The sequence below is a fragment of the Melopsittacus undulatus genome, chromosome 3 (genome assembly GCF_012275295.1).
Source record: "Melopsittacus undulatus isolate bMelUnd1 chromosome 3, bMelUnd1.mat.Z, whole genome shotgun sequence".
Lineage (NCBI taxonomy): Eukaryota > Metazoa > Chordata > Aves > Psittaciformes > Psittaculidae > Melopsittacus > Melopsittacus undulatus.
In genome coordinates this window covers 40,671,772-40,684,973 of record NC_047529.1, presented here as the reverse complement: position 1 = coordinate 40,684,973, position 13,202 = coordinate 40,671,772, and the positions used below count along the sequence as shown (strand labels likewise).

The 13,202-nt window shown below is 37.4% G+C and overlaps 1 protein-coding gene across 1 annotated transcript in view; it reads left to right on the top strand.

Annotated features, from left to right (window-relative positions):
- The window catches only part of EYS (eyes shut homolog), a 776,683-nt gene that overhangs the window by 320,076 nt on the left and 443,405 nt on the right, over positions 1-13,202 (top strand). The window contains exons 22-24 of the mRNA XM_031052748.2: positions 10,634-10,730; positions 11,770-11,877; positions 12,722-12,867. Of these exons, the coding sequence (XP_030908608.2) occupies positions 10,634-10,730; positions 11,770-11,877; positions 12,722-12,867 (351 nt within the window). The remainder of the gene's footprint in view (positions 1-10,633; positions 10,731-11,769; positions 11,878-12,721; positions 12,868-13,202) is intronic.

The following is a 13,202-nucleotide window of genomic DNA, read 5'->3' as shown; positions in this document are numbered from 1 at the left end:
CATATTCTAAAGATTATCTTTAGAAAACCATACGTGAGATGGGTAAAATAGGGCCACAGATCATGCTACTGACTGTGGTACATATTTAGAAGAAAAAGAGAATATCCACTGACTACAGAGAACTGGGATTGGAATGCCACACTAGGGTGGAGAGGACAAAAACTGATGGAGTACAAATCAGGCACATTCAAGCTTCATGTAAGATGCTAGCCTCGGACAGAATTATTATGGCAAATTGGTAGGGAGTTCATGAAGTCATGATTAGTAGTAGTACAAAGAAAAGATACACATTTTTGTTCTTCTGTGTATGTTAGGGAGTTACAATTATCTGGTCTTGCATTGAAGATATTTAAAATTCAATAAATAATATAAATGTAAAACTTCCTTTTGAGGTGTCTACTCTAGCTGTAAAGGTTTGCTTCCTGCAAAGAACTAGATTATAACATTCGTAATACAAAACTTGGCTGTCATATGGTAGGCTATGGAGCAGTGTTAGACTGTAAGTTTAAGTTGTCCACACAATTAAGCAGTTTAAAAAATTGTGATCTCTACATTTGTATGCTGGTATATTCATTGTTGCAAGAATGTTGTAGGGGAAGCTATTATTGTAAAAATCCAGGAATTACTGCAGTAGAGCATGTTTGCCAACAGGTTTACAGAAAATCTCATCTACTTTGCCAGTGATTGATAAGCAAGGGTTTGATTAAGGCTATAGGGAGGAGATGTCTTTTGAGCTGTTATGCATACACCCAGCACTGAATCCTGCCATTAGTTTCTCCTGAAAGGCTACATAATAAACTCAAATGAAACAGAAGAGGAAAAGATAATTTAAGGCAAATAATAGAAAATTTTATAGCCTAATTTATCAACAAGCTTTTCTGTTCTTGAATAATTCAATTCTTGGAATTAATAATAGAAATGAAAATTTAGTGTAACAGAAAAGAAGGTTAGGAAACATGAGCAAAGCTATAGTATATGAATCATGTTTAAATAGTTGTAGATGAGCATGGACAACTAACTATTCATAAATTCCCTGGGAGATCTATAGCAAAAGACCCAAAGAGCAATTCAACCGCACATGTAAGAGAGCTAGAGAGTTAATTAAAGTAGTGGATGGACATTAGACTATGATGTTCACATAATTCCAAGCATAAAAGTGTTAGTTTCATAAAGGCAACCAAAAAAGACAGGACAGTTTGGTAAAAATAGTGCAGCCTTCTTAGAACAGTTGTGTTCCAAGAAAGAACACTTTACTGAGAAAATTAAATTTAAAATGAAGGAAAACTCTTGCAAATGCAGAGTGATTGTCCTGGGTTCAGCAGTAGCAGTCATTTTTCTCCTTCTTAGTAGCTGGTGCAGTGCTGTGTTTTTGACTTTCAGCCTCGGAACAGAGCTGATAACATCAATGGTTCTAGTTGTTGCTAAGTTGTGTTTAGTCTGACCAAGGACTTTCTGAGTCTCATGCTCTGCCAGAGAGGAGGGGAAGTCGGGAGGAAACAGAGACAGGACACTTGGCCCAAACTAGCCAAAGAGGTATTCCATACCACAGCATGTCATGCCCAGTATATAAACTGGGGACAGCTACCTGGAAGGACTAGATCACTGCTGGGGTTGGGCTGGCTGTCAGTCAGAGGGTGGTGAGCGGTTGTGTTCTCTTCCCTTGTTATTTCCCTTATCATTATTACTGGTGGTAGCAGTAGTGGTTTGTGTTATACCTTAGTTACTGGACTGCTCATATCTGAGCTCGTGGGATTTATATTCTTTCGATTCTCCTTCCCATCCCTCCATGAGCAGAGGGAGGAAAGAGGGGGGGAGTGATCGAGCAGGTGTGTGGTTCTGGGTTGCCAGCTGGGCTTAAACCATGACAGTGCAAGATCAGGTCTCTCGCTAAGAATATTGAACAACAGACCTACAAAATGACAAAAGGGGAGACATAAGGATAGACCTGTGGAAATATAAGCACATAAATGTTACAGAGAATTAACAAGACAAAACATAATTTGTCAACTTAATCCATGGGCCAGACTTTTTTTGAATAGTTATTTATTCAGCTGCAAGAATTGTTATTAGACCTGTCTAGGAGCTAAAGCAAAGAAAGGTTAGTAGGAAGAGCAGATTTAGTTGCTGACAAAGACGGGAAGAGAAGAACAAAATTACTGAATTCAGAGAGTATTATAATTACTGCTTTTTCTCTTTCTTTAAAAGCTCTTTCTTTAAAATTAGATATAAATCTTCATTAGTCCAAGTAATATCCTCTTCTCAGGATGCTTAAGCAGTGTCCTTATTACAATAGAAGCAATATTCCACTTTCCTTTAGTTTGTGATGGGAAAACTCTCAAGAAACATACATGCAACTAACTTTAATGAGAGAGAGAGGGAGTGTATTCATACTGAAGCTTTACCTATCCTGTTTAAAAATACAGGTTATTTGGTCTGCATTTGTGTTAGTTCAGTAGCATTTTAATGAGTTGGAGGACTCAGAAGGGAAATTAAAACAATTAAATAATGTATTTATTATTGAAACAAATACACCAGAATGTCTGGATTAATTTAGCTGGATGTTGATGTTCACAGTGTTATGTTATACTGAGGAGGTGTATATACAAGTATACACAGTATACACTGAGAAGGTCCCCCTTGTGTTCCATGTACAGTCAATGAAGAGAAGGAGGAAATTTTCTGAGGGAATTCACCCAAAAAGCAGAGGTAGAAACTCAAGTAGTTTGTGCTAAATGTGTATGCCACTCTGCTGACTCCATAGGCAGCTTAGGAAAATTTGTTCAAATTTGTAATCTTTTTTGTGCTCATTTTTTCTTCAGAGTTATAAAGCTAGAAACTGAGAAGCTGAAGAAATGTACTTATGCAAGAGGAATTTCACTGGTCATAAGATTACAACCACCATTTTTAGGGTGTAGAGAAATTACCTGTCAAGTTCCAGGAAAAGATGACAATGAGATCTAAGGACAATACTGTGCTGTCTCTAAGAAGAAACAATACCTAGAGTTTGCACTAGAATTAGCCATCCTATTTTTTTTTCTTTATCCTCCCAAATATTCTTTCTAAAATAAAGACTTTATGGTTCATTTCTTGATGCTTCAGGGTAATTTCTGAAGTCTTTTTTTTAAACAGCTCTTTTCAGGACATTCTCACCCCATTCATTGGTTTACTGTCAGTAACTGTTTCCTGTGACACCTTTTTTTAATGTCCTTTTGTCCAGCATGCTAATGATAATTTTTTTTTGGTCTATAGCATTTTACAGCTGGAAGTTTGAAATGAGACATAATATTTTTCATCCCATATCTCAAATAAGACTAACTGAAAATTATCGTAATGTACAAAATTAATAATACCAAGCAGAACTAGTAAGTAGATGCTAAAGAACAGAAGTTTGACACTGTCAGATTTCTAAGACTGTCAGTGCCATTTTCTTTCAGAAATATATGCACACAGTTCACAAAGGGAAATAATATTTTTACTGTATTTAGCATTTTGCACACCTTTGGTTTTGATACATGCATTTACCTCTGTTATACTGAGTAACCTGAATACTTATACTAAAGTTTATGGAGCTATTGTGGTATCCCTGCTGCTTGTAAACATTGGTTCATAAATGGAGATAAATACAATCAATTATACTGTAATGATGAAAGCAAAAGAGAGCTTAAGGGGAAAGAATCCCATTAATCCTCTGTGTTACCTGCAGAGGTGAATTCTGTGATATTTCTCTGCAGTGGAATAAGGAAATGAAAATTACCATAACTGTAGCAGCAGATATGTAGCTTCTGTGCTATATGTATTACTGCACTTCACAGCTAACATAAGTCCCAGAGCTGAGTTTCCAGGAGTAGCCACTTCCTCTATTTCAGACAAACAGAAGGAACAATAAGATCTGTCCCATCCTAAGTAACAGCATTTAATGCTTCACCCATTGGCAGGAACACTACTACACAGTACTGGAATTTCTGCAAACTAAAATGAATGCATCATTCTTCCTGCACGTAAAATACAAACAAATTTGGGCATACTGTCACACCCTCTAGAGTTAATGTTGACTCACAGAATCATAGAACAGTTAGGGTTGGAAAGGACCTTAAGATCATCTAGTTCTAACTCCCCTGCCACGGGCAGGGACACCTCACACTAAACCATGCCACTCAAGGCTCTGTCCAGTCTGGCCTTGAACACTGCCAGGGATGGAGCATTGGAGCATACACTCCTTTATGTGTATCCAGAGATGAATACATACATGGCTCCATCCAGAGATGGAGCATACACTCCTTTATTTTAGTCATTTACTCTGAGAACATGGCTCTCCTCTGGACTGGTTCCAAAAATTCCATGTCCTTTTTATGTTGAAGACACCATAACTGTACACAATACTCCAAGTGAGGTCTCATGAGAGCAGACTAGAGGGACAGGATCACCCAACCTGTAGCTGTGCCTGGGATTGCTCCCACCAAGGTGTAGGACCTTGCACTTGGCATGGTTAAACTTCATGAGGTTGGCATCAGCCCACCTCACAAGCGTGTCAAAGTCCCTCTGGATGGCATTCCTTCCCTCCAGCGCATCAACCGAATCACACAGCTTGGTGTCATCGGCAAACTTGCTGAGGGAGCACTCAATCCCACTGTCCATGTCAGTGACAAAGATGTTAAACAAGACAGGTCCCAGCACCAATCCCTGAGGGACACCACTCGTTACTGATCTCCAGCCCGACATTGAGCCATTGACCACAACTCTTTGCATGCTGCTATCCAGCCAGTTCTTTATTCACCAAGTGGTCCACCTATCCAATTGATGTCTCTCCAATTTAGAGACAATGATATTGTGTGGAACAGTGTCAAATGCTTTGCATAAGTCCAGGGATATGATTTCAACTGCTTTACTCCTATCCATCAGTTCCGCAGACCCATCATAGAAGCCCACCAAATTGGTCAGACAGGATTTCCCCTTAGCGAAACCATGTTGGCTGAGTATGAGAAAACTAGGGCTTGAGACTAGAGGAGCTGCTTTTGTAGCCTTCTCCATAGAACCTAGGTGTTTTTTAGAGTTCATATTATTAGTCACTTTCATGCTTCCTGAATAGTTGAAATAAATGCAGAAATAAAATTAAACGCAAAGAATCACAATGATTTTCAATTGTTTTTCTTCTTTGTTAATATCTGAAATTCTTTAAGTTACTATCCATTACTATGAAATCTGTTAACATTTCTGAGATACATTTAACTTCCTCAAAAAATCTTATACATTTTCCTTAAAATTTAAAAAAAAATATTTAAATGAAGGACTGTAACCCTATATCTTTTTTTTTTTTAATGAGTCTTTGGTTGCATCTTCAATTACTCTAATGCGGCAGGAAAAATAGTATAAAATATGTTTAACAAGTAGAACACATTGGTTTGTTTGTCAGACTTCACAATGACATTTGTCTAGCCTTTATACTGGCCACCTGAAAGAAAAAAGAAAAAGCCACTTGTTTCTTGGATTCAGTGATTGGAAATTAGGAGCAGATATCTAATGGAAATCTGTATTCACGGTGACCATGTGTGCCATTTGCTCTTCTCCATTGGTCAGGTGCATTTATTCACTTAGAAGTTCAGAATGGCTTGCAATGAGTTCAGAAAACTAATTTTTTCTACGTAAAAAAAACACTAAGGTCACCAACTGCACTTTTAAGATGTCACTCAGGTTTGACATCTGGAAAAGTGTACAGCTGGAGAGCTATATCAAATAGTTTATATTTGCTGTTGATTTAGAGTTTGGTTCTTAAGTTTGACTGATTGGCAGTAGCAAAGGCAGCAAGTAGTTGCATTTAAATATGCATATTATTTTCCTACACATAGTACTAAATATTGCTACAATAACAATACATTACAGCACCATGGATATTTTGAAGCTTTCCAATAATGATGATTTTGCAAACTAGTTCACTTAAAATTAAAATTACCGTGTTTTATAATTCAAATAAAGTAATTGTAATCAAAGTATAAACTATGGATAAAGCTTTGTTGGCTGCATTAAGTGAATGCTGTTTTACATACTGCAGATTTCTTTGCTACTCAAAAATGTTTGTTTCAGTAATATATCTGACATGTTAAACATCTTAAGTCAGTTTCCTCCCATTGTCTTTTTATCTTTCCTCTTGCAATACATGAAATAATTTGGAAACATGTCTACATGCTTATAAAAATTACATTCTTACATTAATTTTAGTTTAAGCATCTCAGAAGATCACAACTACATGTGGCAGCAGTTGTAGCTCATACCAAATTACCTAATGTATTACCCTTTAAATTGTGCTTAAATATGTAAAATGCAAGAGTAAGGTGAGCCCATGCATGTTAGACCAATGAGGTTACTCAGAGTTTCAACAAGTGCTATATAAATAAACTACCAAGGTAATTCTTTCCTTAAACCAGTTCCACTTAGGTATGAGCAATTTAAGTGTTCTTTTGCTTCTTAGTGATCTTTGGATTTAAGTGATCTTTTGGATCAGAGCACTTTTGAAAGGGCTGTGATACATGTCTGTTCATAAACATTTTATGAACATTTTCATGCAAACACTGCAGTATACATTTTGAGGTTTGACCTCTCTCGTTTGTATGAATGATGTGTATCATATTACACTCCTTTATTTTAGTCATTTACTCTGAGAACATGTATGAGGTATGAGTTAAAATATGCTTAATAGCATGCACTTTTATTGAAACATCCTTTGTACAAGCTTCGTAAATTACAAATATGCTACAGCAGAGGCATGCAGAAAGTATGAATGAAGTTAGTACTGCTAAGCTTTTTAAGGTCCTTTTAAGCAGATCTGAGGGTTTGTGATTAACTGTTCTAGTTGAAAGCAGGAGTTTTTGTTGAAACCTTCAGTAAAAATTTGCATGAAGGGCTAAAAATTCCTTAGAAAATTAACTACATGAGTTCACAACTTCATTGTGAGTCAAATAAATACCAAAATAGTTCTATAGAATTTTGAACAGTGTATGCCATTAAGAAAAAAAAATATTTTTTATATAAAAGAACTAAGCTAATTTATGTCAGTTAAAACCCCACAATATGTAATAGTAAATTGAACTCATAGATTACTTATTTCATAATGTGGTAGGTAACCAGTAAAATTCATGATGAAAATGGTATTTTTCATTATTTGTAGGAAGAATAGATAAAGTAGCATGCTTGCTACATATTTTCTTATTTTATGTCTTTTAAAGGTAGCTATATTTTGCTATGGGCTGAAAAAATGTGTACTACTGCAATCAAAAATGTGTCTAAATGATGCTCTGTGTATTCATTTCAGTATGATAAAACTTCCATAGCCAAGTGGGGATGGCAGGCAGAAGCAGAATGATGAATGCTCACATTTTCCTTTTTGTGTATTTTAATCTGACAACTATGGTGGGCTTTTTAATGAGAGTTGCTTGCTAAATTGTTATATAGAACCACAAAAGAATAAGAAGCTATTTCATACAAGTTTTTTTAGTATTTTTTTTTGTTTTACTTTGTTAGCTTCACACCCTTTCCTGATAACCTTAGAAAATTAAAATCTGCCTATATACCTTTGGGTTATTTATATTACATAGGTTTACTTTCTCTTTCAACATATGCTTTTCAGTGAAGTTGCATTTCCCCTGCCCATTGACATAGCTTTCTACTCTGTAACAGAACTTAGTTTCAGAAACACCAAACATTACCAAAAATGAGAAATTACACATAAAGAAGGTGGCTACAAATGGTGGCTACAAATGGTAGTCATGGCTTTCCACATTCACTATATCATCCAGTTTCTTAATCAAACCAGAGTTACAGAAACATGTTACTACCTTTTATGGTCTTATTCAGTGGCACTGGGAAGGCATGTGTCAAAAGAACAACCTCTGATTATTTTGTGTGTGTGTGTGTTTATCAGTGCCTGCTGTCTTCTCAATGTGAGCAGGTCTAGTATTGAGCATTGAACTAACCTGACACATCCAAAGTTATAGTTCATTTACTTTTCTTTAATCCTTAATTAAACTTCAGGCAAATATAGATGAAGGCTGAAGTTGCAATATTATGATGCAGATTGCACATGCTACAAAGAAAAATATTTGGATCTGTAATTCTGGCTCCAGCCCATGTGTAAAAAATAAACTAAATATAACAATGTTGCCTGTGTTGAGGGAGCTACTACAGGCAGTACATTGGGTCAGGGAATTTTTGTCCCCTATTATGGAAATTCTTTTACAAAGTGTTTGTGAAATGCCATTCAAATAGGAAATAAATAAGGGCATAATTTCACACTCAATGTATTTCTGAAAAAAAAACCCAACAAAACCCAAAAAAAACCAACCAAAAAACCAAAACCACCCCCCCCACCAAAGCCCAAAACAACAAAACAAAACAAAACCCACCAAAACCCCCAAACCCCCAGAATAATATCACAAGAATATAAATTACTAGAATTGAAGGGTTAGGCTTTATTTTCCAGCTTTGTAGCAGTCAAACTTTGCTTTGAAAACTTCAGCAAGTACTGCAAACTCATTTCAGTCAGCTCTAGCCAGAAAACTTCTTATGCAGAAAATTCCTGGTAAGACAAAAATACCAACTGCTTTGATGTGGGTTGATCATACACTAGAGTGGCAGCAGATCTCTCTCCACAGCTTTCCCTACAACTCTGACCAAGCTGCTTAATTTTTCCAGAAATGATTTTCTGTAAGGTGATGAGTTGACCCTGGCTGGATGCCAGGTGCCCTCCTCAGCTGTGAAAGGAAGAGAAGATGTAAGAAAAGGTTTAGGGGTTGAGATAAGGACAGGAAGAAATCCTTCACCAGTTACCATCATGGGCTTCTCTCTCCATGGGGCCACACATCCTTCCAGGAGCCTGCTCCTGCTCAGACTTCCTGTGGGGTCACAGCCTCCTTTGGGCAACCTCCTGCTTCAGCTTGGGGTCCTCCACAGGCTGCAAGTGGAGATCTGCAACTCTTCCATGGACCTCCATGGGCCGCAGGGGCACAGCCTGCCTCAATATGATCTGCACTATGGGCTGCAGAGGAATGTTCGTCTAGTACCTGTAGCACCTCCTGCTAAGTTTTGGCAGCTTATTACAGAAGCTGTAACCCCCACCCCCCCCCCAACCTTGCCACAGAAACCCAATACATCTAGAAAAAAATAAGCCATATTATTGTAAATATGGTCATTGATAATTTGCCCACTTCCATGAAGGACTTTGGAAACCACAAATAAAAGTCATTACTCTCCTTATTTCAGTATCTAAAAAAATACTGATACCAATTTTTATGTGTTTTAATAGAAAATTCAGTAAAGACTTATTTATGATAATATACACTGAATTTCAGTGGCTCTTTTGTAGCTTTTTTAATTTTGATAGCTACATGAGGTTCAAAAGCAGTTTGGTGAGCAACATAAATGCTCTTTAGTCAGTCTTCTAAAAGTGGTTATGTTTATTATAGTCACTACAGTACAAATAGTTTGTTCATTTTAATGGATATATTACTACATCAATTAAAACATATTCAGTTTGTGCAAAATTCAACTAAGTAGCTACAGTTTATCCACCGTACATAATTTTAACACAACTATGTATTTAGCAGAACATTTATTTATGTGACTGATGTAACATGTTTTATGCCATAGAAGAGCAGGTAGTGTTTTTATACACTGAAAAAATGTCTTATTTCTCTTAAGCTCATATTCTGGGATGTTTACAGAGGCAAACATAATGTATTATGCAAGTGATGTACTCTGGAGATGAGCTCTTGATCACATTCTTTCTTCACTAAATACTGAAAAAAGTTAAATGTGGGGTTTTTTTACCTAGTGACTGCTTTGAATAAATATGGTCTCTGTAACTCCCATTATGCTCTGTAATATATTATTTATTGAATTAGCTTTTAGCTTCTGACATTGTCCCGCAGTCCCCAAGAAAGCCTTCTCAGTCTTTTAAAACAGGTTACATTATCCCAGTATATCTAGCCGGATGCTCCATCCAGATTTGGTCTTTCTGGTTCATTAAAGTATGTTAAGACTTTCACACTCTCCTGAAATGAATTTGGTGAACAAAAATAATTGGAAAACATTCTTTTAGGATTGCATTAGCTTGCTGCCCCTGATCTTGGAGTTAGAGAGCAGTGAGGGCTGGCTGCTCTGGAAGTGAAGGTAAGCCAGGAGTCTTACCAAGGTAGCCAGCGCAGGGTCCTCACTGTCAAGGGTCCTGTCTGACAGTATTTGAAAGAGGTGAGCAGTGCAGGGCTAATGGTGGTGACCAGGATCACCGTAGTACACCAGATAGCCAGTCAAAGCTACAGGAATGGGGCAGATCCAAGGTCAAGTCAGGGAGGTAGTCTGAAGGCCAGTGTCAGCATCCAGACAAACAGGTATATAACTAAGCATGGGCATAGCGCAGATACCAAGGGCAAAGAGCCTCAGTTTAGATGCCCAAAAGAGGAGGGGTAGTCACTACTCAGCTCTTTCTTGAACAGCTTCAAGGGCAGATGAGGTTTCTCAGGCCTGCCATGTACATTGTCTAAATTGGCCCTGAGCTCAGGCAGCCAAACCTCTAAGAGGAGCTGTGACTTACATTTGTATTATGTAGTAGGATTCACTCATTCAGCTAATATAATCTGTGTTTCAGGATTTGAGGGCACTTACTGTGAAATTAACAGTGATGAGTGCATCTCCCATCCATGCCAGAATGAAGGTCTCTGTGTGGATGGGATTAACCATTACAGGTGAGGAAAATAATTTGAATGACAGCTATTCATGCACAGATGTTTATCATGTAGCTAGTCTTCTCATACTTTGCCTGTATTATGTTTCCTGCCTTTTGGTGATGTAAAGTCTTTTTTTGTGGTGTGTTTGACCCTGTTATATTACACTCTGAATGTTGTACGCAAAAAGACATACATGTACAGTATCCATGTGGATTCAAGAACCTGTCGTAGGGCTAATTAAAATCTTAGGAATCTAATCAAAATGTAACAAACAACTTTTTTTTAGTCCAGTTACAGTAATGCTAATAGTCTGAGTTGAAGCTAACAGAAAGCAGCTTCATGAACAATGTAGTTATAATGGTTATATTAGGAAATTTTGCAGTTATCTAGCTCTTGTCTCTTTTGTTATGATGTCACAATTTCCCTGTGGGTCCTGTGAGGAGTGATTTCAGTCTTCTTCAAGAACTAGGAGTGTTACTGCAAGTCACTAGTATCTGGGACTCTTTGCCAAGAGAAGTGTGAAATTTACAGTTGAAAGTTTTCTCACCTTCAGCCTCAGGCCTACTGGGAGCTATTTTTGTATGTTTCCTTATCTCAATTTACTTCCTTTGCACTGTTTATCAGCTTACCCAGCCCACATGGACTCAAAAGGTTACTGTTTGTAACACCATGATTATCCCAGTGTGTCACACCCTCACCATAAGTGCTAATTCCAGAGCTGAAGCTAAAGCATGAGAGGCAGCAGACAGCTAGCTCCAGGATAAGTGTCAAAAGAAGTGAAAAGGGTCTCAGGCCAGGGCAAATTCTGGGCCCCTGCACAGTGGGGTCAACACAAAGGCTGTGGCCTTCCAGCTAATAATGGCAAAAAAAAATAATTCCTGGGCTGCAGTCCCTGTACTTGTGAGGCTTGTTAAAGCAGTTGTGTAAGGACCAGAAGAAAAGCCAAACACGATTTTGGCACCATCTAATTCATACTCCCCAAAATTTGCCACATTTTCCCAGAATCTTGTTATATTAAACTAAAAAATAAGATGGTGAGTGATATCCTTTTTGCTAGGTGCTCCTGCCAACATGGTTTTACTGGGACACTCTGTGAAGCAGAGATAAACGAATGCTCATCAGGACCCTGCAAAAACAATGGAACTTGCCTGGATCTTGTAAACAGGTTAGTTATTACTAAATGAAAAACAATTCTCTGATTTCTTTATGTAAAAAACCTGCTCACTGCCCTGAGGTTGGATGGGATCTTCAGCACATGACAAAAAATCTGTGTTAAAATTAGGTAGGCAAGTGCTGTTAACTCATGTATGTGTTTCTTAAATGATCTGAAAGAAAAATAGAAGGGAAGCTGTTTTCAGCACAATTTGTTCTTTCTCATCTTACCTTTTTATCTTCTTCTTTTTTCTTTATAAATTTGGAAAAGGAGTAAAATAAAGGAAAAACAATCTTCAGTCAAGAGTGCTGTATCTCTCTTTTCAGTTTCTGACAATGACCTTCTCTAGTGTGTTTACTAAAAGTTAAGTGTAAGCAAGAGAGAAATTTGTACGCTGTGTTTTTTCCACAACACTCCACAGTTATTCAGAGACTTGGGTCAAAAGAACTTTAGCCTTTAAGTCAGTCCTCATACGTTCAGCTAAAATTATTGTGCTCAGTTTTTCTAGTGATTTAAAAAAGGAATACATTGCTCTGCTTGCTTCAGAAAAGTGGAAATGAGAAGTTCTGGAGCTCTGGACTGCAGCGCGCTACACCGAGTGCGCTACTCTGAGTGCACATCTGTGCTAAGGGTGGCATCAATATGGTGAGCCCTGGGGAGCCGGGGCACACCAGTTTGACTAAGAAGAAAAATAACTTACAGCCAAACACAGAACAACAGTCTGTTAATTATTTTGATACAGATGAGGATTAGGGATACCAGCTTGACATCAGGACATACATATAGCGTCACAATATTAGAGTAGATCATGTTGTTTATTTCTGTTGACTTACCTGATTTTTTTTCTTTTTTGAAGATTCATCTGCAGTTGTGCACCTGGGTACTATGGGTCTCTGTGTGAGATGGATGTAAACGAATGTGAAAATTTGCCTTGCTTGCATGGAGGAAGCTGCATCAACAGGCTTGGTGGCTATAGGTGCTTCTGTCCACCTGGATTCACAGGTATGGTCCACTCTCTACCACAGTGGAGAAAGCTATTTCACAGGTTTTACAGGGTTTTAATTTTATAGCAATGGCTTCAACTAAATAAAAAAAAAAAAAGAGTACATAGGATCATCTCATTTTTGGAGGATAAATCATTATTAATTCAAATAGAACTTTGAAATAATTCTTGCTATGTAGCTCAAGATGTTGTTTACATTAAGGCTTGATTGATGATTTCTTTAGTCACCCATACATTCAACTGAAACTTATTAAAAGAGAGATTGCATTGTGCAAAGAAAATAAATGTTTTCTGTGTTCAGCCACTGACTTTGCTGACCTGTTGGACTGACACT